We start from the raw sequence: 26,108 nt of genomic DNA on the forward strand, positions 1-26,108 counted from the left end.
ATTAAACCATAACATGTATTCCGCCTGTGTGTGCTTTTTTCCTCTCTTTTCTCACCCTTTGTCTCTCTCTCCTTAAAGTTATATTTCACCACAGAGATTTTCATCCTTTTTTCAGTACCAATTTGCCAAAATGACACATCCGCAAATATGTGTCAAGTGTCTGAACAGTGCACTAGTATGCATTTATACTTGTGTCAGTAACCCTAGTACAATCTTGTAACAGTTTTTTAAATTAATTAATTTACTCGTGATCAAAATATAATTAAAAAACAGATTAACATTTGTCATTTCCACCGGTTTTAACGCTGAACAATAATCACAGGTGTCTATACTCTTGCTGTAGTATACATGTGTGTCGTTACACAGCAGCTCCCACCGTTTGGATTGCAGCTTCTGTCCAATGAAAGAACGCGCCTACAGAAGTTGACCAATGAGCACAGAGCATTTATGGAGTTTTTCCGCTTTCCCCTGAAGTTCTTGACAGATTCGCCTCCAGATTGCGAGAATTCAAGATGGCCGTTACAGGTACGAGTTTAACTTTTTATTTATCCCAACTGTTTCAGAACACTGAGACGAAAGGAGATTTTGCTGTCACCGTAAGCACTGCATAGCACAATCTGGACCGTCCTGTGTTGAGCATGTCAAGGAAATTATTCGCTGCATATCTGAAAAGAGACTTAAGTAGGCACCAGCCTGACGCCGTGGTAAAACCCCTAAGTTTGCTAACCTTAGCAGGCTGGGACTCGCGTTAAAGCTTTTAACTGTAAACTGCGCTAGTGACTGAAGCAGCCACATAATCTCTCCCGTTCCAACTAATGCTAATGCTTAGCTATGCTAGTTTGCTAGCTGGTTGAGCGAAGAGGAATTTCCGAAAACTCTGATTACTTTGCTTTGTAGGAATTATGTTTTTATTATATCGCTTCGCACCTCCTTACTACAAATTACCTTGAAAGGCAGTCAGCTAGTTAGCCGGAGACAATTAACTCGCGCTCCAAGAGGAACATGGCTTCCCCAAACTCGAAATGTCATTTTACAAGGCAGTCGAATCCCATGCTAGGCTACCGGGCTAATATGAGCTAGCGTTAGCATCTTTCGGCTGTTAACCAAATGTGCAACTTTGTTTGTCAGCGGTTTGTTTCAATGTTAATTCCAAGCTCGCCCGGTCTCAAATATGAGCTACAACGTTTAGAAAAAGTTAGTTCTTGCTCCTGTAGGCCACTTTGCGAACACCTTAGTTGTTGGTGCCACTGGATTACAAGCTAACCGGTATATGGGACAATTCAAAACTCAGGAAAAAGCTTTCGCGAGGTTTCAGTGTTTGGGTTAATCAAACAACTGTTATTTTCAACAACACTTTAAAGTATGTGATTTTTAAACTTTAAAGTTTTTACTAGCGTGTTGTACAGTAGTTGAGACAGAAAATAGCACTCCCTCTTACTAATTTAATTGATTTTTATCCAAAAGAAATGGTAAAAGAGGGGGAAGACGAGTGCCAGGGGAGATTCGTGACAGAAGGACAGGAGCAAGATTGAAAGGTGTTTACAAGATGGTAGTGAGAGCTGCTATGATGTATAGTTTGGAGACGTTAACATTTTCATTAGGAGTGACTATGATGGACAAAATTAGAAATGAGTGCATCCAAGAGACACCTCAGGTTGAGCGGTTTGAAGACAAAGTTGGCCAAGGCTGAGTTGATTTGGATATGTGCAGAGGAGTGATGGTGAACACAGGATGTTGAAGACTGATCTTCTAGACAAGGAGGAAAAGAGGAAGGTTTGGGGATGTTGTGAAGGAGAGGGGTACAGAGGGTTCGTGTGATAGATGAGGATGCTAGGGAAGGGTTATCGGAGGTAGATTTTCTGCTGTACAACCCCTAAAGAGAGCGACCAAAAACGTATTTGTAGTATTCTTCTAACATTAATTACCTATTAATGTTTATAAAAGTAGTTAAAGTCTGTGTGTTATCAATTTTATCATACCTATGTGCACTTTTTCATATTCTTTTTGTGTTTGTGTAGGTTCTAGGTAAAGGGCAAAACTCCTCTGGACCCCACTGTGCATGAAGCTCTCCTGAGGCTTTGGTGTCCAAGTACTGTGTCTTCCCTTCCCCCCCTGCCCTCCCCCAATTCCCTCCTGCCTCTCACCATGTCCTCCACCTCCTCCTCCTACTCCTCCTCAGGGGAGACCAGTCCAGAGGATCCACCCCGAGGTGGAGGAACCATCCGAGTCTACCTCCCCAACAAACAGAGGACAGTGGTGAGATACTTTTCTCCATGTTTGTCTTGACCAGTGACATTTTTTATATTAAACATTGTAACTATAAAAAGTGCCTTGTTTGATAGAAAACAATTGACATTTAACACTTCTGTAGGAGGGAGAAAAAATCTTCCATCACTGTTGGTTGTAACTGTAATTGCAGTTTGACATCTTTCAGAATGTGCTAATGAGTAAGCTAGTTGGACAGTTGGTATCAGGTTTCTCAGATGGTGCCTGCCACCATCGTCCTTTAATTTGACTTGTAATTCCTGTTAGATGTCAAGTTTTCATACACTGAAGCGTAGCTGTTGCATAGTCCTGTCACTATGTCAGTGTTAAATTTAGTGATATGAGTGGCAGTGTAGAGGACACTGTGTTCATGGCATTATCCAACATGAATCTCTGGGATTCATGTAGGAGCATTCTCCTTTTAAATCCTCAGTGTTTACAGGTGAGTTTTACTAGCTGTACAGATCCTTCCAAAGCACATCAAACTGAGCTTTTCCCTTCTCTGCTGGACCTTTTTTGTACAAATAATGAGCACATGTGCTAAATCTGTGTAGTATTAGCAGTAGGTAGGTAGGGCTGCCACAAACGATTATTTTGATAGTCGACTAGTCACCGATTATTTTTGCGATTAGTCGACTAATCAGATCATGCATCCATTGGATGTAAAATGTACAGCTCATTGCACCAGCATGCATCTGCTCTTATCTAACTATCATTAGATTACAGCTTTAAGTGTTTAAGTTATGTGCTAACTAAAAATAAAGACAAGATGTTAGTTTATAAAATTTTAATTAAATTTGCAGTTTGTTTCGGTGGAGTTTAATAAACTCAGCCGTCTGCTCCTTGCTATCTAAAATATAACAGGACACCGGAGTATATTCTCGAGCATCTCACACTTCTGATAAGCAGTTGTCTGCTTGATGTTTATTCTGCTGTGTAAAAACTAACTTTAATCTCAGCCAAACCAATTTACTCAGGAACAAATAAAATACTGAAAAAAGCCAAACACAGTGGGTTTGAAAACGATTTTCTGGGAGTTTGGTGTTCTCACCGTCTCTAGTGAGCCTTGAACCCCGGCTAGCTATCGAGCTGGTGGGTAACAGACATATCCGAAAACTAAGGGTGCAACGATACACAAAATTCGCCCAAAATAAATTTAAGTAGCCAGAATAAAAAAAAGAGCAATTTTTTTGATTGATGTTTTGTTTCCTTTACAATATTATACATTAAAGTATAATATTGTAAAGGAAACAAAACATTAATCAAAAAATTGTTGAAACACAAATTACAACATTGTATAAAAATTACAAACATCAACTCAAATACTTGGTTCTAATTGAACAGAAATTTCTATGAACTTGTAAGAACTGTGTAGGACATGAATCAGTCTGTCAGATCCTGAATTTGAAATTTCCACTGAAGTCACGGGTAAGAGGCAAGTGGAACCAAGATCTAGGCCATTTGCTTTTTGAAGTTTGCAAAGACTGCTAAATTTTGCCAGTGGTAGTTCACTCTTTGCAACATAGTACGCTGTTCTAAACAGATTTTTCAGGTTTATTTTTAGTTTGCAATTGGTGTTTTGTTCTGGGAAAGATATTGCAGACTAAGCAGTAATGCATTTCTTTCATTTCTCATGGGTTCTAATGGGGGCCTTTCTTAAAATGACTGGTGCCAGTAACAAAGGCGCTTGTCGACTCAGAAATCGAGGGAAAACCAACGACACACCCGGCAGAACATTGTTATTTACACGGGTGCACATAAGTGGTCCGCATGTGCGCATTCGCTGTCAAAATAAAAGATGCGCACCAGATTAGAAGTTGCAACGCGCGTTTGCGTCCATATAAAAGGCACTGTTTTTGTCCGCTAGAGTGGGATTTTCACGGCACATTCTGCTCCACATCTCTGTGCGTTCATCATTTGTTTGAAGCCAGCTCACCTCCTGCAACCACTTTTCCGAGAATACGCGCTTCTTTTGCGGTTCGCACTCCTTCTGACATTTGTTTGGAGGTGGAGGAACACCAAAGTAATTGCTTAAAGGATTTTGTTTCTTCGACATCTTTAAGAGTTCTAAACAAATGTCTGTCCTCCTCCAGAAAATCTTATGTACGCAAACACGCGTTGCAACTTCTTATCTTGTGCGCGTTTTTAATTTTGACAGCGAATGCGCACCTGCGGACCACCTATGTGCACCCCTGGTTATTTAGCTCGTCATATTGCAGCCACAGAAATTCTTTGTCCATGAAACCATAAAGCTGCACTTTCTTTTTGCCTTATAGTCTGATTTGTCATAACTTTTCAGTTTTGCGGTAAGCTTTTCTTTGGCTGTCACTTCTTCACCCTGACCTGTCTTATTTGGCTCAGCAGAACTAAAATATATATCCTGCTGCTTTTACACACGCACTCACATAACGCTCAGCGATTCTCTGCGCGATCAACCTCTCACATGTTTAAGCTTGCTGCGGGAGATTTCACTTGTCATGTTTGCATAGTAAGCTAACAAATGATAAGACGATGTCAGAGGACATACAGTGGGGCAAAAAAGTATTTAGTCAGCCACCGATTGTGCAAGTTCCCCCACCTAAAATGATGACAGAGGCCAGTAATTTGCACCAGAGGTACACTTCAACTGTGAGAGACAGAATGTGAAAAAAAATCCATGAATCCACATGGTAGGATTTGTAAAGAATTTATTCGTAAATCAGGGTGGAAAATAAGTATTTGGTCAATAACAAAAATACAACTCAATACTTTGTAACATAACCTTTGTTGGCAATAACAGAGGTCAAACGTTTGCTATAGGTCTTTACCAGGTTTGCACACACAGTAGCTGGTATTTTGGCCCATTCCTCCATGCAGATCTTCTCGAGAGCAGTGATGTTTTGGGGCTGTCGCCGAGCAACACGGACTTTCAACTCCCGCCACAGATTTTCTATGGGGTTGAGGTCTGGAGACTGGCTAGGCCACTCCAGGACTTTCAAATGCTTCTTACGGAGCCACTCCTTTGTTGCCCGGGCGGTGTGTTTTGGATCATTGTCATGTTGGAAGACCCGGCCTCGTTTCATCTTCAAAGTTCTCACTGATGGAAGGAGGTTTTGGCTCAAAATCTCACGATACATGGCCCCATTCATTCTGTCCTTAACACGGATCAGTCGTCCTGTCCCCTTGGCAGAAAAACAGCCCTATAGCATGATGTTTCCACCCCCATGCTTCACAGTAGGTATGGTGTTCTTGGGATGCAACTCAGTATTCTTCTTCCTCCAAACACGACGAGTTGAGTTTATACCAAAAAGTTCTACTTTGGTTTCATCTGACCACATGACATTCTCCCAATCCTCTGCTGTATCATCCATGTGCTCTCTGACAAACTTCAGACGGGCCTGGACATGCACTGGCTTCAGCAGCGGAACACGTCTGGCACTGCGGGATTTGATTCCCTGCCGTTGTAGTGTGTTACTGATGGTGACCTTTGTTACTTTGGTCCCAGCTCTCTGCAGGTCATTCACCAGGTCCCCCCCGTGTGGTTCTGGGATCTTTGCTCACCGTTCTCATGATCATTTTGACCCCACGGGATGAGATCTTGCGTGGAGCCCCAGATCGAGGGAGATTATCAGTGGTCTTGTATGTCTTCCATTTTCTGATGATTGCTCCCACAGTTGATTTTTTTCACACCAAGCTGCTTGCCTATTGTAGATTCACTCTTCCCAGTCTGGTGCAGGTCTACAATACTTTTCCTGGTGTCCTTCGAAAGCTCTTTGGTCTTGGCCATGGCGGAGTTTGGAGTCTGACTGTTTGAGGCTGTGGACAGGTGTCTTATATACAGATGATGAGTTCAAACAGGTGCCATTCATACAGGTAACGAGTGGGGGACAGAAAAGCTTCTTACAGAAGACGTTACAGGTCTGTGAGAGCCAGAGATTTTCCTTGTTTGAGGTGACCAAATACTTATTTTCCACCCTAATTTACGAATAAATTCTTTACAAATCCTACCATGTGAATTCATGGATTTTTTTTTTTTTCACATTCTGTCTCTCACAGTTGAAGTGTACCTCTGGTGCAAATTACTGACCTCTGTCATCATTTTAAGTGGGGGAACTTGCACAATCGGTGGCTGACTAAATACTTTTTTGCCCCACTGTAGTTGGTGCGCAAATTATTATCACTCACCAATCAGTGCTGTCGCTCTCTATACACAGTTCGCGCGATTGCAAAGTGAAAGCAAAAAAACAAGCGCAAATTCAAACGCGATTTCAATAGGTCACATATTGACAGTGGCTCACCGATGCCAATGACATAATTACCCAGCTACATTTCCGAAAGAATGCAAAAGCATTGACATATATTTTTCCTTCCTATGATAGGCCGACGGGCAGGGCAGAGATAGATTTTGGTAGCCCGACTGGAAAAATCGCTAGCCCCAGGACGTTGGGCTAGTGATTTTGCGAGCCCTGTATCTGATTGAGGAATCACTCATCTTTGGAAAAGAGAGTTTATTACAGAGAAATGGCTCTTTCCAAAATAAAAGCTATACTATACGCTTCTTCTGGACTATATTCTCTGCAGCATATTAAACATATCAGGTCCCCATAAGGAGAATCATGTGCATTGTATTAAAGTATATTCTTGAATGCTAAATGTACAACCCAAATTGCGTCCCCAAAAAGCTGTGTAAAATGTAATAGAGTGCAATGTTTACTCTGGTAAAGTTTGTAGCATGCGTGCTTGTTGTTTTTTGTCTGCTTCCACTTGATTTTGCACTAGGATTATGTCGGCGTAAATGTGCAGTCATATTCGTTGTGTTCCCACTAGTGCTGTCAGCGTTAATCTCGTTGAAATGACGTTAACGCCACAACACGGCAAATCTCCGTTAACGAGCTACCGCCAATCGCCCCGTGCGTGGGGCTGGACTGCCAACACGTTAACGAGCTAACTGCGCTAACACACTAGTTCCCACCCATGTAATTGAGCATTGTGTGGCACATCCAACATACTCTTTTACTTTAGTCCATGACGCTCTTACCTTCAGGGTCATACTTCACATGAAAACCAAAATATTTCCAAACGCCAGATCTGAATGAGGGTGGGGGAGGTTCAGTTTGCCATGTTGCAAGGCGAGCTTAACTTCTGTCTGGCTAGCTTGCCCTGCGCTCAGTGAATCTGCGTTCGACTACTCCGCCTAGGCTGCACTGTCGAGCGCAGATCCACTGAGCGCTCAACACAGACAGCATCGTCAGAAGGAAAGTTGATAAAATAAATTAAAAATGTTTATTGTTCGATACATATGCGTACCGAACCGAAAGCACTGTATCGAACAGTTCAATATCGATACGAGTATCGTTGCACCCCTACCGAAAACGTCAGAGCGCTTTTGAAAATATGTGGTGTCTTGATAAACTGAGCAGATATTTGAAGTTTACACAGCTACATTCTTGCCTGGAAAATATGTTAAACGTTTATTTTGTGCCCCAGAAAGAATAATAAGAGTAATATTAAAACTAACTAGCTGCCGCTATTGTTGGAAACTGAGCAGGGCCGTGCTATGAATTCTGGGATGGGCTGGGCCACAAAGTATACACCCGACCCATCCTTCAAATTTGGGGAAATGAAGGGCGTATTTGTCAGCTGCATTTGTCGGAGTCTTCGAATTTGGACAGTCTTCGTCGTGTCACTGTAACGTAATCGGCCTACAAATGCGGGCACAGGAGGATGCGGTTTCTGAATTTGGACGCAGCTGCTATAACGGACACTGCTTCTTCTTTGAGGTTTAACGGCAGCTGGCATCCTTGTACATGCAGTGCTGCCATCTTCCTTTTCAGTCCATTATTACACTCTTAAATCCTACTACTTATTCCTGCGTCTTTTGGGATCTTACAAAGCTTCAAATGACGCGTCGACTATTAAATTAGTCGTCGGCGTAATCGTGACTAGTCAACATTATAAGGGAGAGACATGACACTCAGTCCCGAATAGAAATGTAGGGAAGAACTGAGTAACTGTGAAGAGGTTGGTTATTGAGTCCCTGCCTCCAAACCAGCCACAAAATGAGAGAACCTATTGGCCAATTGTGATGTGCTAACATAAGCACACAGCTGACGTTTGACAGTTCCACATGTGTGGTGGCAAGGGTATGTCACTACATATTATTGTAGCAGACAAGTAGGAAGGTGCTTTCTTACTTTTTGAGATAATATGAAGTGCTGTGTTGTTGTTATTTTTTTAAAAATGTAATTGGTTTTTCTTCATTGGGATAACCAAAGGTGTTGATTGTGTTGGCTCTGTCAACCAAGCAATTAATGCCATAATTAGGGCTGCTCGATTATGGCAAAAATGATAATCACGATTATTTTCACTGAAATTGAGATCTCGATTATTTGACGATATTTATTTAACCCTTACGACCTACTATAGAACCAAGTCCGCCAGAGCTTATATTATTTTTTTACATGTTGTAGTGCCATTTGTGGGAGCATTTCAAGTTTCTATACAACTGTTATAGCCCATATTTTAATAATATGTATGCATTAAGTCCATAGTAACTACATTAATTGCAAAAAAGTGCAATAAACTACAAAAAATTGAAAATAGTTTTTGTTTTGTTTTTTACATATATTTCTACTTGGAGAAATTTAAGAGGTTTATCCCTCAAAACTTTAAATACAAAAAAGTTGCAAAAAATAGTTTACAACAACAGGAAATCTATTTTGAGTGTCTTCATAGTTTTATTTTGGAGATACACTGCAGGAAAAACAAAAAAAACAATCCTATGATGCAAATTTGCAAAGAAAACAGCATGTGCATCAAAATAAACTATTTCCAGCAGTGCAATTCGAGTTCTAAGCATCCCAGAAACTATTCAGAAAAGTCAAACATGACTTATAAAAACACCAGTATAGGCTTTTAAAGCCTACAAGTAAAAAACTACATTTTCCGCGAAAATTATGTCACTTCCGGTTTCGGGCAGGAAATGGCGGACATGCGATAGTTCGCGCTGACGTCTGTTTCAATGTGGGAAGTGTTACGAACAGCTGATCGGATCGGCAAAGCGTGTTTCTGGAATATTATGTTTTTGTTCCTGCAAGCCCTTTTTATGCAACTTTTGCAAAGCTATATGTGGAAGGAAACCGTGACCGAGGACAAGCTGATGGCATAAGATGCAAGTACAACTCCTCTGGTTTCATATGCAAAAAAAAAAAAAAATATTGCGCTAGCTTACACGGTTCAGGTTCTACAGGGATTTAAAAATAGTTACACAAAACGGAGCATGCTGCTCTGACCGGCTTTAAAGGGTTAACAATAACAATGTATTGAATAATGACTTTAAATAATAATATAAAATAGTGTACAACACCACTGAAGTTTTTTTTTTTTTTTTTTTTTTAACCCCTCTTTTCAACCAACGGCAGTCACTCTCCCCTCCAAATAACTTCTGCTTAGCTTTCCGAGCTTTTCGAGCTTCCCTCGGGTCCTCTTAATCAGCGGTCTCCAACCTTTTTTGCGCCAAGGGCCGGTTTATGCCTGACAATATTTTCACGGACCGGCCTTTAAGGTGTCGCGGATAAATGAGGGAGGGGCTAATAATCGGCTCAGTCATTTTTAATGATCGTTGAAAGCCCAGATCGTAATCGTGATTAAAATTCGATTACCGTATTTCCCGGACTACAGAGCGCACCTGAATATTAGCCGCACAAGCTAAAATCAGGGGAAAATCCTGTTTTGTACATACATTAGCCGCACCTGACTAAAAGCTGCAGGTGTTTCAATGTTGACTCATCATATGTAAGAGAATATGCACAAAGCGAATTGTCAGGAAAGAGACGGCTGTTTGGAGACATCACTTTTATTAATATTTTGAAAAACAAGTTATGGGTGCATATTTGCATAACTTTTTAGGTATATGTACAAGTAGCGGTAATTACAAGTACGAAACATGTACTGTGCTTCATAAATGAGTAACAAATGTAGTACATAATAACCTACAGCACACCAGAAAAATAGATTCGGACTACCTTTTAGGCTCAGGTGCAGTGACACTGTTTTAACAAGAAGAAAAGTCAGTCATTCACCACCATCTTTCTCTTCTTCCTGCGCACTAAAACCACCAAAGTCCTCTTCTCCAGTGTCGGATACAAACAGGCTCAGGATGGCTTCGTCATTCACTCGCCGCTTCTCTCCTTCGTTGTCACTTTCAAAACCAACCAAACAAATCCTCTTTGTCAGTTTCAGAGTCGAACACCCTCAGAAGGGCCGTGGCGGTGTCCTCCTCTCCATCATGCAACAGTCCAGCCCTTCGAAATCCGTTGGTGATCGTGGATGTTTTCACACTTTTCCACGCTGTCAGAATCCAATGGTGGAGTTGAGCATAACTTGCTTTTATCACCGCTCGTCATCCACACCTCCCGCTGAACGCGTAGCGCTACTTTGAAGTTTGCTTTTCGCGCTACTTCGTACGGCACTACGTTGCCTGGCGGATGGACATGTGACCAACATACCACTCTTGAACCCCGATCCTTCCGCCAGGCAACGTAGTGCCGTACAACAGCGGAACAAACAAAACAAATCCGCTCATGGACAATCCATAGAAAAGCCGCACCTGACTAAAAGCCGCAGGGTTCAAAGCTTGTGCAAAAAGTAGCGGCTTATAGCCCGACAATTACGGTAATTGAGCAGCCCTAGCCATAATGATGTGTAAATTGAAGTTATATTTATTTTTTAAAATGACATTTGGCTGGTGATTCAGTAGATATTTTTTTTTTTATTTTCAGGTGACTATTGAAATAAAAGGTTTTATGGAGAGGTTCATTTAGATGGGGTCTCAGCCTAAGTTAGCGCCCAGATGTGTAAGCGGTAGTCGGGATGTAGTTCAGTTCGTTTCATTTTGAAAAAGGTTAGTTCAGAATCGTGTTTATTGGCCAAGTATATGTGCAGACACATACAGGGAATTTGGTTCTGGTAGATGGTGGCTCTCAAGCACAGCAATGTAAATCTCACACACACACACACACATCTATATACACACATTACACATACATACACAAAGCTGTGTAAACAACTATAAATAACGAATCTAAACTTGTATACATAAAATACAGAAATGAAATGAGGTGGAATGAATACTACAGAATAGGGCTGCCACAAACGATTATTTTGATAGTCGACTAGTCACCGATTATTTTTGCGATTAGTCGACTAATCAGATCATCATCCATTGGACGTAAAACGTACAGCATATTGCACCAGCAGCATCTGCTCATATATAACTATCATTAGCTTACAGCTTTAAGTGTTTAAGGTATGTGCTAACTAAAAATAAAGACAGGATGATAGTTTATTAAATTTTAATGAATTTTACAGATTGTTTCGGTGAAGTTTAATAAACTCCTTGCTATCTAAAATATAACAGGACACCGGAGTAAATTCTCGAGCATCTCACACTTCTGATAATCAGCTGTCTGCTTGACGTTTATTCAGCTGTGTAAAAACTATAACTTTAATCTCAGCCAAACCGATTTACTCAGGAACAAATAAAATACAAAAAAAAGCCAAACAATAACATGTTTAAGTTATCTAAGTGACTTATGTATGTTTAACCTGAGTAGCGAAAGAAGGCGGTGGGTTTGAAAACGATTTGCCGGGAGTCCGGTGTTCTCACGGGCTCTAGTGAGCCTAGCTAGCTATCGAGCTAGTGGGTAACAGACGTCTCCGAAAACGTCGGCGCGCTTTTGAAAATATGTGGCGTCTTGATAAACTGAGCAAATATTTGAGGTTTACACAGCTACGTTTATTTTGTGACCCAGAAAAGAATAATAAGAGTAATTTTAAAACTAACTAGCTGCCGCCGTTGTTGGAAATTGAGCTGGGCTGCGCTATGAATTCTGGGACACAGCTTCTTCTTCTTCAGGGTTTAACGGCAGCTGGCATCCATGCAGTGCTGCCCACTTCTGTTTCAGTCCGTTATTACACTCTTAAATCCTACTACTCATTCCTGCGTCTTTTGTGATCTTACAAAGCTTCAAACGACGCGTCGACTATTAAATCAGTCGTCGACGATTTTGATAGTCGACGTAATCGTGACTAGTCGACTAATCGTGGCAGCCCTACTACAGAATGTACATAAGGTGCAGTTGCAGTCTGGCAGTGGGAGCAGTGTGACAGGTCAACTGTTAAGAAGGGAGATGACGAGGGGAAAGAAACTGTTCCTATGTTGGGTGGTCCTGGTCTGCAGGCTTCTGTACCGTCTGCCAGAGGGCAGCAGATCAAAAAGTCTGTGTCCAGGGTGTGAGGGGTCTGTGATGATTTTCCCTGCCCGTTTCCTGATTCTTGAGAGGTACAGATCCTTCTAGTTCTGCTCAATCCACCCACTATTACTCTAAACCTTTAGGTGTGTGGTACAGAAAGAACGGTTGATTTGCTCATGGTATTTCCTCCCATCTGCAGCTCTTCAGACAAGAGACATGATGCCCCTTTTTGTCTTTCTTGTTTGTTCTCCTGTGTGCACCTCTAACTAGGGAAGGGGAGATGAGAGAGATGGCGACAGAGACTGAGGAATTTATTTCCCACTTACAGCATGAAGAAAAAGCTGGAAAGCAAAGAATCATATTCAGCCACATTTACATGTAGCTTTACATTCCACATTCCTAAACACATAATGGGAACAGTAACCTGCATCATCTAATGTAATGTTTGTTTCTTGTATGGTCAAAATTGATGCTCTTTGTTACTGCCATTTTACCCAAGTGTTACCTGTGTGATCAGAGAATGTCATGTCAAAGTCACACTTATTCAAATATGGCATTCTGTTTTCAGGTGAATGTCCGCCAAGGACAGACTGTGCATGAGATTCTAGATAAAGCGCTCAAAGTGAGAGGCCTGAGCCAAGAGTGCTGTGCTGTATTTCGCCTTCTAGGAGGGTAAGATTGCACTGCTGTTTGTGCCACGTCCTCTCACATCATATTGGAAAATGACTTTGCATTCCTTTTAGCCCACATGAAACTCTGAGAGGCAACAGTGAACAGCTGTCACAAGACTACATGTTAGACAAACACATGTATATAACAGAGGCTGAAGATGTAATGTGAAGTTGATTCAAAGGCTGAAACGGTAGAAAAGTCAATATGCATTGATAAACAACTAATATACAATTAATTATTCATTGTGTATTTTTTTTTTTTTTTTTTTTTTTGTTACCATAATGCATTTGAAGGGTTTCCTGTGTAACGATGGGTAACATTCCTATGCTTCATTAAATATTAAAACAGTCTTAACAAAGGGAAAGAATCACTGACCTTCTGTTCAAACTTTAGCTACGCTAGTAGAATCTCAGGATAAAAGTTGGAAATGACCATGAAAGATCCACTTTAAAGAGAAAAATGAATGAAAGTAAAAATTTTACTCTAGCTGTCTGTGAACATTCAACAGCTTAAAGGTAGAATTTGTAATTTAGCAGTTTTGATGCTTCAACATAGTTGTAAACTGTTTTCTCGCACCATAAACAGTTGTTGACATTTCTGAGAAACTCATTGATATACAAATTAAGTGCATTGGTCAATTAGGATAATGAAGACCTCTCCGTTGTTATTTTTTTGTTATCTTAGCCATTTTAAACCTTGAAAGGGGTTTCAATATTGGTGATATGTACAAAGAGTGTTTAAATTGCTTCTAAATGTTCCTTTTTTTGCCCCTCTAGTCGAAAAAGACTGACGGACTGGGACACAGACATAACTCCTCTAGTTGGAGAGGAGCTTTTAGTTGAGGTCCTGGATGATATTCCCCTGACCATGCACAACTTTGTAAGTATCTCACATACCTGTGTATAAAATGTTCATAGCTTATGTGAAATACCTTTTGTTCATACGTTTTTGGCCTGTGATACTCTAATTGAATTGCTGCTGTTTTTAGCCTTGATGGTCTTAAATGTTATTACTGCAAAGTAAATTTCATGAACTCTATCTGTATAGGTACGCAAAACTTTCTTCAAGCTGGCTTACTGTGATTTTTGCCACAAGTTCCTTTTCAATGGCTTCAGATGTCAGACATGTGGCTACAAGTTTCACCAACACTGCAGTAGCAAGGTCCCCACCGTGTGTGTGGACATGGATACTATAAGAGAGCGGTGAGTTGGAGTAGTGTTTATCGTTGGCTGTACCAGATGCTTTGCTGGTAATATTTCACCAAGAGAAGGTGGCTAGTTGGAAAATAAGTCCTATTTTTAAGGAGGGCCACAATTCTATGGATTCAGACGATATTTTCCAGACTTTGCAACATGATGTCGACATACAGGCCATACAGTTTTTTGTTGTTTTTTTAATTTGTTAGTTGTTGTGTTTTTTTATAGCTGCCATGTTGCCCTGTAATTTTGATTACAGTGGCTGAGATGAACATTGTATTCTGGTTAATCATGTTTTATGTAGAGACATACATAGTAAGCCTTTTGTGATCTTTAAAGGCTTACATAGTAAGCCTTTAAAGATCACAAAAGGCTTTTAAATGCTCTTTCCTCATTTCCACCTCATCCTCTTCACCTCAAGCCTCATCTCCTGAACTGCAGTCAAGGCTCTAGCACACAAAAACATGCTTCTTTATTCCCAATATTATTGCAATTACTTATTGTAATTAGACTCCAGACAGCTGACTGCCAACTAAACGGCTGGTTATAAGAGTTGGCCAGCTAACGTTAGACTGCAGTGTCCTAAAAATCACACTTTCCTTCTGATAAACAGTTTGAGTGTATTCTCCTTGTGTATAGGAGTTTGTCCGCTAAATGTTTAAGTTCAACAATGTTGGATCCACTTCAAAGAGAGTTTCTCTAAATGCTAACAGCAGCGTTTACAAAAGAAAAGGTCAGGATATGTGTGTGAAGGTTCTTGGTCATCCTGGTCATTGTCGTCTAAGGAGCTGTGAATTGAAGAAGCTTCTCGGATCAGAGGTGAAACGTCTTCCAAGAAACTCAAAGTTCGGACGTTTTTCTTTCCGAGCTCCTTAGTTCAGGATATCCTCAACAACTCACTCAACTCATATTGGCCTCTTTCACTGTCTTAGCTGACTAACACGTTTCTCCTAGAACAGCCAACGTAGCTAGGATTATGAACTTGAATTGGGAGGGTTAAAAAAACCAAAAAAAACCCAACAACAACATTTAGTTGACTGCAATCTGCCATCTACTAAAATCTAATGATTTTTACACACTGTAATTTTCCTTCTGCACTCTTAAAATAGTCTTTTACTTTAGTCTTTGTAAATAACTTTATTGGGACTGATTGATTAGAGCAGGGCGATATGACCAAAAATATTTATCACAATATACATTTGATAACGATATAATTGACACTAGACAAAATACTTTACAACTCCACAACTTTGATGGGGTTTTTTTTGCTCTAATAATTTATTTTCACTTAAAAAAAAAACAAAAAAACAGCTGCCTGTTTATGTGCGTTCTCTAGTTAAAGTTAAAGGCAGTGGAAATTGGCTGACATATAACCATGTATAATATCCACAAAACTTAGAAAGAGGTTATACACACACAATACGGTAATATTATGTTGACGCACAGTACGTATCACTCCGAGGCTCCTACCTACGATAGCCATAATGCTCCAACAATCCATCAAGCGGTGCGGGTTCGTAGCTTAGCAAAGTCGTACTAAAACATTTGACAGATTTTTCCAGCGCCGTGTACCACATAAAATCGTTTCGAGGTCAGTAAACACAACCAGAATTCATAAGGCACAAGGGATTATAAGGGGCACTGTTGATTTTCAGAAAAATCAAAGGATTGATTTTAAGTGCCGTATTTTCCAAAAAACACGGTAATAACGACGGCCCGCTAACATGCGCTACCAAAAATAGTGCTTTGTCGTGTATCTGACAGACAAAAGCTAAACCAGTGCCACACCACTGAAGTTGCAGCATTTTTACAAACCAATTCTGGTTCATCCGTTTTATTCAACGATCCGCTTTCGCCCTTCTCATTCTCCGTCGCCGCCCTGCTTTTTCCACCATGTGCGTATGAAAACAAAGGCACAAACAAACAAAAAACAAAATTTTGCACATAATTGGAGCCTGAATAGTATGAAACTTCTGTGATATTGTTTAATTGTTTTCTTTCAATCCTATGTCCAGTTCTGATCCCAGTCCTTGCCCAGATGGATACCCACAGATAATACTGCCAGAAAATTCCCCCACGCAGAGCAACCCAGCCTTAACCCCAGAGCCTTCTGGGTAAGCTGGGCAGATGGCGTTCTATCAAAATTGCAGCATTGCTTTATTTTGTGAAATGTATATTTTAATCAAAATTTTGGCCTTCTTTCTTTTTGCTCAGAATGGGCCACCTGTCCCCATCCCCGTCCTCAACCTTTCACTTCCCCATGTCAGGCGGAGATGGTCAGTCTCTACAGAGGCATCGCTCCACATCTACTCCCAATGTTCATATGGTCAGCACATTGGACCCTGCTTCTGCCATGATTATAGAGGTCGGTGTTGGCTGCTTGTTTGCTTTTGCTTGAAGGATTGTCACCTCCACTGTGTATTCATCAAAATAACTTTGTTGCATATCTCCTCTTAGGAAGCACTAAAGTTCAACAACACAATAGGTATGCTTTCCATTTTTCCCCCTCTCTTCTGTTTTAGAATACATTTGTTATTCTATGTATGACACTTATGTTGTGCTGTCTCTTGTTGCTGCAGGTCCTGAACCCTCACCTAAGCCCTCCACCAGCCCGCCCTCTTCTTTTGGCTCTCCAGGGAAGAAGCCACCAAAGTCCCCTTCGGAACCCAGGGAGCGCAAGCCCTCGTCCTCTGATGACAAAAAGAAAGTGGTAGGGTGTCTTTAACATTGTTCACAGGCCACTGGTCACTTTACATATTCACAAGGGCAACCTTTGAATGCATTGAACTGCTATCTCTTTTTAACAAATTTAACAGTCAATCTGTTGTTTCAGCACCGAGGAGGCAACAGAGATTCAAGTTACTACTGGGAGGTCCACTCTCGAGAAGTCAACATCCAGAAGAGAATAGGTTCTGGCTCCTTTGGAACTGTCTTCAAGGGAAAGTGGCATGGAGATGTGGCAATCAAGATCCTCAAAGTCAAAGAGCCAACGCCTGAGCAGTTACAAGCCTTTAAAAATGAAATGCAGGTGTTGCGGTGAGCAGTGGTTTACATGACTTTAACTTGGTTTTATTTGCACAAATCTTTCCACAACTGCTGCTGGTGGTGGAGTTATTAATAATGATAATGATATTAGTATTATTAACGCTGCATAAACTGGTTTTATTAACACCAGTTCACATTGTTATAGCACTTTAATTTAACTCTTAACAATGTGGTGACTATAACTTTCTGACTGCGGATGAGGTAATGGAATTTCTAAGTTTCACTATTTCTGTTCTCTACAGGAAGACCCGCCACGTCAACATCCTGCTGTTCATGGGCTTCATGACTAAGCCCAACTTTGCCATCATCACACAATGGTGTGAAGGCAGCAGCCTGTACCGCCATCTGCATGTCTTAGAGAGCAAGTTTGATACTGTGCGTCGCATTGATGTGGCCAGACAGACAGCACAGGGCATGGAGTAAGACTTGCTGCAATATTCCATTTCACCATCATCACTTAGTCAGGCCAAGTAGCAGACATAAAGTCTTTTTGTAGTGCAAGAAGCTCATTCTGTATACAAATGTTTGGCACCCATGAATTTAATTTACTAGTTTTCAAATTGGGTTTTTTTGCTTTTTCTTTCAGTTATCTTCATGCAAAGAACATAATTCATCGAGATCTAAAATCAAACAGTATCCTTCTCTTGTGCATGGTGTACATAAGTGCAGTCATTGTGTGTTTCTGAGTTTAGATAGCTGTACCTTTTTAACCCGTAGTCACACGTGCTAATTTGAGCCTCATGCTCTGCAGTTATTAAAGGTTTAACAACACACAAAAAGCATTTCCTTTTAATAGACAGTGATATACAGAGCAGCCAAACCATTAAAACTGTGATGTGTCAGTACTCTTAACACAAGAAACAAACTCTATGCTGACTCTTACCTTGAAGACACCTCTCCCTTGTTTTCATGAAGAGGCCAATTTTAAGATGATACGGTGCATCGCTGCTGTCAGGGACAAACATTTGAATTTGAAACTGAGGTATTAAATTTGAGTTTGTCGAGTCATTCCACACTGTCAGGTGGACATTTCTTTGTTTCCCATTGTTTACTTTGGGTAGTTTCCTCTGTCAGTCTCACTTTTTATAACTTCTTTCTTGTGAAATGTTTATGCAGTAACTGATACCATGAAAACGTCCAGCAGCTGTCTGTTGTATTTTTCTGAGATTTGCTGCCAGATATTTTTCTCCATGAGGGCTGGACTGTTAAAATCGGTGACTTTGGCTTGGCTACAGTGAAGGCTCGATGGACTGGCTCTCAGCAGGTAGAACAACCCAGCGGATCCATTCTCTGGATGGTAAGGATACTTAACATGTTTATTGTAGAGCTCAGAGTCTATATGACATTTTAAGGCCAGTAGGGGGAGCAGTTTTTGAAAAGATTTTGGGTTTTATAGAACACTAGAGCAAAATGAGCCTCTGCTCCTTTGTATGAGTACTCAATTCTGTTTCAGATGAGTTCTTGGGCTAAATTGCTAGTTTCAAGTCCTATTAAATTTGAAAATTTCAGTTTAAGTTCAGCATACAGAATCTCTTGTTTTGCCAGTCGGATCCACCTGTCCTCGTGACATTGATTTTAAAAATCCAACATGGCAGCAGCTAGAACATTTAACTTGACTCTTGATTACATGGTAAATGGACTGATTCTTATATAGCGCTTTTCTACTCTCCGGAGTACTCAAAGCGCTGTATACAACATGCCTCATTCACCCGTTCACATAAGCACTTCTAAACACAAGTGCAAACTAATCTACATTCACACTCCGATGAACGCATCCGAGGGCAACTTGGGTTTAGTATCTTGGCCCAAGGATATTTGACATATAGATTGGGGAAGCCAAGGATCGAAGCACCAACCTTCCAATCAGTTGCTGATCTGCTCTACCACCTGAGCCACAGCCACCCGTACATGAACTGTGGCTGTGTCTTCTTTCACCTTCAGTCTGACATTGCCCTTACTTAAATTGTTTTCTACGAGGGAGCTTTTTTCCCTCCTAACTAGTTACTAAAGACCAATGGCTCTGTCTGAAATCTAATGTGTTTAAGTCCCCACTGATACGTCGCTATGCCGACAGACATAACAAACTGCAGTGTCGGTCATTAGTGTTATTACTCCTCGGTTCTAGCTTGGCAACAGTGTTGATCCTGCCCGTGGCCACAATTGGCTGATTATCCAGCTTCCCACAGCACTCATTGGGCAGGTTCCTTTTTCTATTGGGACTGTTGTGTCATGTCACAGTGCCACATGTCAGTCAAGTTGGTGGAGTTGACTGAAATCATGCACCAAAGAGATGTCAGGTTCTGACTGTGCTGGGTGCCACACACCACAAAAAAACAGTTTTGGTAAAGAAATTGTTGATCTTTAGTAATACTTTTACATCATGTCATTCTTCAGCTGCTGATACTTGCAAAATGAGCGGCTGATGCATACTATTACCGATGCATGTTAATGTTGTCCTTTATAACCTGTGTACATCTTGAGTCTTGACAGGTTAAGTTATATTGTTCGTTTGACGACTTTTCTTGAAAAGTGATTACTGTAAATAACATCAAGTCACATCTGTATCATTAACTGTAAAGCAGAATAATAGAAATATGATGGTTTTTCATTGTATATTGGAACCCTGGAAGTTTTCCATCCACTTGTTTAAACACTGTAAAGGTCACACACACATTATTTGATAGACCCTATATCCATACATGCAGTTTTTATGTACAAGGGTTTGTAGTGTATTTGCTTCTAATCTGGTTAAGTCACAACATCTTTACAAAAAGCTAAATTAGTGTAATCGGTAGTGTTAAAGTACCTCTTTGTCAGTTTTTAATTCATTTTTTCCTCTCTCCTCTCATTAGGCTCCTGAGGTGATCCGCATGCAGGACACAAACCCATACACGTTCCAGTCAGACGTATATGGCTACGGAGTAGTTCTGTTTGAGCTGATGTCAGGAACCCTGCCTTACTCCAATATCAACAACAGAGACCAGGTTCCATTACCCAGTTTATTCTAGTTTATGTTAACACACAACACTGAGTCAGTCTAAAATATCTGACTGACTCTTTCCGAAGATTTTGTTAATTACTATTAACATTAAAAATATAGCCATAGAGTAAGTCACAGTTCCAAAAAACTAACAAATATTAGTAGAGTTCAGTAGATAAACTGTTAAATGTAACTCTGAATTAAATAATTCATCTGGAACACATGAAGCAAATTTTGTGTGACTTGACTTGTGGCCCAGTTTCTTAAGCTGTCTTCAGACCTTTGATGTAATACTTACGTTTGTTCTGTAGCTCACCTTGTTCGGTCCTCTTTTTCTTTGTCAGATAATCTTCATGGTTGGACGTGGTTACCTGTCTCCAGACCTCAGTAAGCTGTATAGTACCTCACCCAAAGCAATGAAGAGGCTGATCGTCGACTGCCTGAAGTTTAAACGTGATGAAAGGCCCCTTTTTCCACAGGTCAGTCTTGTATGGTTTATCGTTTATCACTTTAATAAAAAATATCCTGCAATGTTAAAAGGTCCTGTGACTCGACATTCTAAGGGCTTTCTTTAAATTTAACTTGAAACTTTTACTTTATCCAAAACTTTTGGCGACAACTGGGTTCTGTCAGAAAGATGATCATTTATTGTAGGGATCGAACCACCAACCTTCCGATTAGTAGTTGACCTACTGTACTGCCTGAGCCACAGCCACTCCTCTGTATCAATCTAAAGAGGATTTGTTTTTGGAAGAATTTAGGTGAACATAAAGACCTGGAGAAATTTTTGATGTAAAGCAAGATACAGCAGGACTGTAGGCCACCAGTGAGGAATCTTGCACAGGATGCTTTAATGAAAGTTCTGGAAAAGCAAATCGGAGTGCTCAATACAAATAATTTGCAAGACATGGACGTGTCATTGTAGTTGCCTGTAAATTTATACTATCCTTTAAATCAGGTGACTGCCAAACCATATGCAATGTAGTTGCGTAATGTTGACAAAACTAGTCTGTAATTTTCCTAATATTTCTGTCCTTCCTCAGATTCTGGTGTCCATTGAGCAGGTGCAAGATTTGCTGCCGAAAATCGAGCGGAGTCGCTCCGAGCCGTCGCTCCATCGAGCTGTCCATGCTGAGGACCTGAACCCCCTCCTGTTCCACACCACCAGGCTCATGCCCCTCTAAGCTCTCCACAGCACACAGCAAAGAGGCCGCCAACCTGTCAAGGACCACAGCATTCCAGTGCCTCAAAGAGGCCACAGCTGGCTGCTCTCCACCATTGTGGAGCTGCAGCTCTCAGCAGCAAAACTCAGTAACAGACTGTAGAAGTAACCTTAGTCTGACAGTGAATTTTTTTTTTTTTTTTTTTTTTTCCTTCAACAAATGACACGCACATGCCCATCAGGTGAAAGAAAGACCTTCTGTTTGTAGACATGTGTAAAATGTCTGCTCTTGCCAGCTGAGAAAGTCAATCGACATCTCGACTTGTATTTGGCTCTTAGACCTGCTTTGGAGTTTCAGTTGTTCTAAAGAAACTCACATGGTTGCACATACAGTGCAAAAGAGTCTAATTCAGATCTTTGAGGACTTAAATCAGTCATGGAGCTGGAGCCACTGGTTCAAGTCACATGATCCACTTACATACTCCATGCTCAGCGGGCATGTGCCCCTTTCACTGTAACACAGCATAAATGGAATCGGGACCTGAGATGTAACGCCACTCATTTGAAAGCAACTCTTTTTGAATACGTGCCTGACGTGATATGTTTTGTAAAAGGTTAGATGTTTGCCCCCAGTGTGGACTTTCAGCATTTACTGGTCTTGCAAATATCTATACAAGACCTGGCAACTTAGAACACTGAACTATGCAAAGAAGTTTATGGGAAAAAAATGTATACCAGTTGCTCATTTAACCTGTTATAGTCTTTTGCTGTACATGAAGCAAAGCAGTGAAAGGCCTGGAGGTAGATATTTTCTTTCACTAACATAAAACATAAATGTATCTTGTCAGGTAGATATTCTTCAAATAGGAACTTTGAAATTCACTAAATTCATCTGAGGATCAAGTTTCCATTGATGCTGTTTGTGGGGGGATGGAAAGTCAGTGAGAAGGGCCTGGCAGAACTGGCTGCATGTCCAAATTTAAACATTACAAATTACAGTTTGAGGGTTTGAAAGTTATCCCATTCCTTAAATCCTGTGTTTAGTCTTAAGAATGTGCTGTTTCAAACAAACTTTTAGTAAAAGCAGTTGCCCACCCCTCTACCCTTTTCAAGTCCTGAAACATCACCTAACTTGTGTCACTTACCAGGCAACACTGTGATACTTTTAATGTTCCAAGTCCACTGAACACGGGGACTAAATGGTTAGGATCAATACTTCAGCAGTGGATGTTATTCATTTCTAAACCAAAATGTTTTCCAAAGTGAGATGTTAGTCAGGTCATCAGAGGACATTGTTGTTAGAAATGTACAGATGTAGTTTCAAGGGCTCAACAGATGGCTCATTTCAATTCCAGGTGTAAACTGAGGTTTCCATGTTGAGGCACGCACCTTACAGCTCTCACACTGCAGGAACAGCAGAGTGCCAGCCTCTGCACCACATGGGCTTAAGTGGTTTGTTGTATTGCTGCTACATATTGTGAGTGTTTTGTACACCTTAAAGATTGAATTGCTTGGTACACAGCTTCAGCAGTGTTGGCTAGTTTTTCCACACTCCAGAGGTCCATTCTCCAATGCTGCAGTCCCTCGTCCATAGTTCACTCACACATGTCCGCATATTCTCAAAATATTTCTATAGGTGTGGGGCATGCCTTAAAACTGTGAGAACCTTGGTTGATTAGTTGTTCTAATTTAGGCTTGAAGAGGTGTGTACATTTTTCACAAAAGTGAGATCACATCTAAAGGCAAATGTGCAAACTCTGTTGTGATGGCCACAAATCTACTCTGAAGAAATAGCTGAATTATTAAAATCTGTAGTATTCAGAGAACAGAACAAATGTCAGGGTTGTCTAGTTTGCTCGTCCAGCCGTTTGTATGTTACCCACCAGGAGATTGCTTTAAGCTTGTATCCAGTTGATTTTTCTTTGGTGGGATGCTCACTTGTTATGAATGAAAGCCCTGCATTTTATTTTCCTGAGATTGAATTAGTTGCCGCACAGCAAGAAGGTCCTGAGTTCAATTCCACCATCAGGCCGTGTGGAGTTTGCATGTTCTCCCCATGTTTGCGTGGGTTCACTCCGGGTACTCCGGCTTCCTCCCACCGTCCAAAGACATGCAGCTTGTGGGGATGGGTTAATTGGATAATCTAAATTGCCACTAGGTTTGAATGTGAGTGCGAATGGTTGTCTGTCCCTGTGTGTTGGCCCTGTGACAGACTGGTAACCTGTCCAGGGTGTACCCCGCCTCTCGCCCTATGACAGCTGGGATAGGCTCCAGTGCCCCCCGTGACCCTGAAAATGATAAGCGGAAGTGAATGGATGGATGAATTAGTTGAATATTTACTCGCCTCTGTGCTTGTAACACACCGAGGCGGCTCGGTCCTGCTTCATGAGGTCTTTCAAAGAAATACGCATGTGCTCAGGGTTCAGCTGGGCTGGTTTAAAAGCTAGTAGCCTTAGCTGGTGATCAGTGATAGTGTGTGGCCTTGTTTTGGGGGTTTGTGGAGAGAGAGAGATAGATAGATATATCTAGATAGATATCTAATTTGTTTTTTTCTTTTTGCCCCTCTTTCAGCCCCTCATTTTTGCTCATTGTAATACTGGTGGGGAAATATTGTCTTAAAAAGCCTTTACTCATCTTTACTTAAAGCTTATCAGCCACAACAATTTCATTGCCATCAACAAAAAGCAGGATACTGAAGATCAGCCACTGCTCTTCTTCAGTGTAATCCTTTGTAGATTTGTAGTACTGACTAATGAAAGAAATGGAAACGATAGTCATATCTACAGAACCTTTAGTTTCTCCTTCAGCTGGACTGTTAGCATCTTCGGGCTAGTGCTCACAGGTTGACCTGACAATGCAGTCACTCAAAGCAGATTTAATCCATAGTAAATTAAGGGCACAGACGCAACCCTCTCTGTGGTGATTTTGGTGACTTAACAGTAGGGGATCAGGAGCCATGCCTCCTGGTCTGTCCTAACAGTGCTGTATTCTGAGGCATTGACTCTTGCTGGTCGGGTCTCGCCCAAGTGAAGGCAGTAGGTGTGAGGTGATGTTTCAGGCTTCTGTGAATCCTGCAGGTGATGTGACAGACATGAAGCAAAACTCCTGTTGATGCAGATGTCTGTCACTAATGAACTGCTAATTTAATATTCTCATGTTAATCTAGGGGCTGGGTACCCTGACTGATGCTCATTCCAGTTATGTGGTGGGTGTGGGAGAGGTTTTGTGGTGGGCTTTTTTTGTTTTGCTTTCTTATTTATTGATGTTATCGCAGATGTTAATCTGCAAGTACAGCACTCTGAAATGGATCAGATGTTTACTGGGAATGTTTATCTTTGAAATGTTCATCAGCACCAGGCGCTCTCTCGCTTTCTTTTTTTTCTCTCAAACATTCTCAACATGAATGTATGTTTCGGCGCGGTACTGTTGGCTCCTCTGTTCACTCGGACTCTGTCAAATGCAGGGGCATTTCTAGCAACTTTGCTTTCACACATCCTGAGCACAAATGGGTGTCAACATTTTTTTTTTCTTTTTTTTCTTCTTCTCTAAGCAAGATGTTGTCCATGGGGTTTCACTACAATAGCAACACTTAGGGAACTGTAACTAACGGGTATTTGAATGGCCTGAAGCTGCTGAATGAAATCTTTGTTTTTCTTTTTTTCTAAATGAGCTGCTTTTTATAAACATTCAGAAAAAGCAAAACTTTTTTTTTAAACCACAATATAAGATCAGGAGTGCTTTGGTATAACGTCAGCAGACCAGGTTTTCTGTGCATCTGTAAAAAGTAGAGTGGGTTTGGAGAGCTTATTGAACCATTTTGTGCTCAGTTTCACATTGAGGGGATGCCTCCCGAACGTCTTCATCTGGAGGATGAGGGAACAGGTGCCACATCTCTGTTCAAGTGGACCTGAACAGCTTCAGGAAACACGAGATTCTCATCTGGAGACTCAAAGGGGCACCATAATATGGGGGAAGAGAGGCACTGCGACTGTTTCAGAGGATGAGAGCTGTGTCAGAGTAGTTTCTTATTTTATTTTATTGTCTTTTCATATCTGTAGGTGAGTTGGAGTACTTGTCTATAGTTTCTGAGGTGTCAGGGGTGTTAATTTGCAATAAATAGTGTTTTCTGCTGTGTACAGTCTGTTTCTTTTTTGTTTTCTTGTTACTGTTTTTGTGATTTCAAAGAGAACAATTATTTTAACATGTAAATCATTTTTTTTCTTAAGGGGTGTGTGTGTGTGTGTGTGTGTGTGTGTGTGTGTGTGTTGTGATCAGTAATGATGCAGGATTTATTCTTGAAATAAATGAATTCATCTGTAACTTGTTGTTTTTAGCTTTCAATACAATCAGTGGAATCTTGTTTGTCTGTTTTGGGACACAGTTCGTTTCATCAGCTTACCAAGTGAAACATTTAACTGGTTTTTAAACGACGACCTCTCGACCCGCTTAAGCTTAAAACGAAATCTTGTTCAGGGAAACTCGCTGAACAGGGTCAAAAGAGGAAGTGGTTATTTTTAAGGCTCCACCACAGATCAGTAAACGGCAAGCTATAAACA

The 26,108-nt window shown here is 40.9% G+C and overlaps 1 protein-coding gene across 2 annotated transcripts; it reads left to right on the top strand.

Moving 5' to 3' along the window:
- The first annotated feature begins 467 nt into the window (after window positions 1-467).
- On the top strand, window positions 468-25,911 carry araf (A-Raf proto-oncogene, serine/threonine kinase). Of its 2 annotated transcripts, none has more exons than XM_085293643.1 (16): window positions 468-525; window positions 2,019-2,256; window positions 13,066-13,169; window positions 13,946-14,048; window positions 14,217-14,371; window positions 16,381-16,479; window positions 16,580-16,730; window positions 16,823-16,850; window positions 16,945-17,075; window positions 17,199-17,401; window positions 17,653-17,829; window positions 17,997-18,043; window positions 18,589-18,707; window positions 20,263-20,394; window positions 20,735-20,869; window positions 21,434-25,911. In XM_085293643.1, the coding sequence occupies exons 2-16, from the start codon at window positions 2,146-2,148 to the stop codon at window positions 21,572-21,574; spliced, it is 1,836 nt and encodes a 611-aa protein (XP_085149769.1). In that variant the 5' UTR covers window positions 468-525; window positions 2,019-2,145; the 3' UTR covers window positions 21,575-25,911. The 2 variants fall into 2 exon arrangements, with proteins under 2 accessions (XP_085149769.1, XP_085149770.1); XM_085293644.1 differs by lacking the exon at window positions 468-525 and adding an exon at window positions 874-893.
- The last annotated feature ends 197 nt before the right edge of the window (window positions 25,912-26,108 follow it).

Source organism: Mchenga conophoros, linkage group LG12 (assembly GCF_057382185.1).
Source record: "Mchenga conophoros isolate Kocher_MC1m ecotype Shallow Benthic linkage group LG12, M_conophoros_male_GT1.1, whole genome shotgun sequence".
Lineage (NCBI taxonomy): Eukaryota > Metazoa > Chordata > Actinopteri > Cichliformes > Cichlidae > Mchenga > Mchenga conophoros.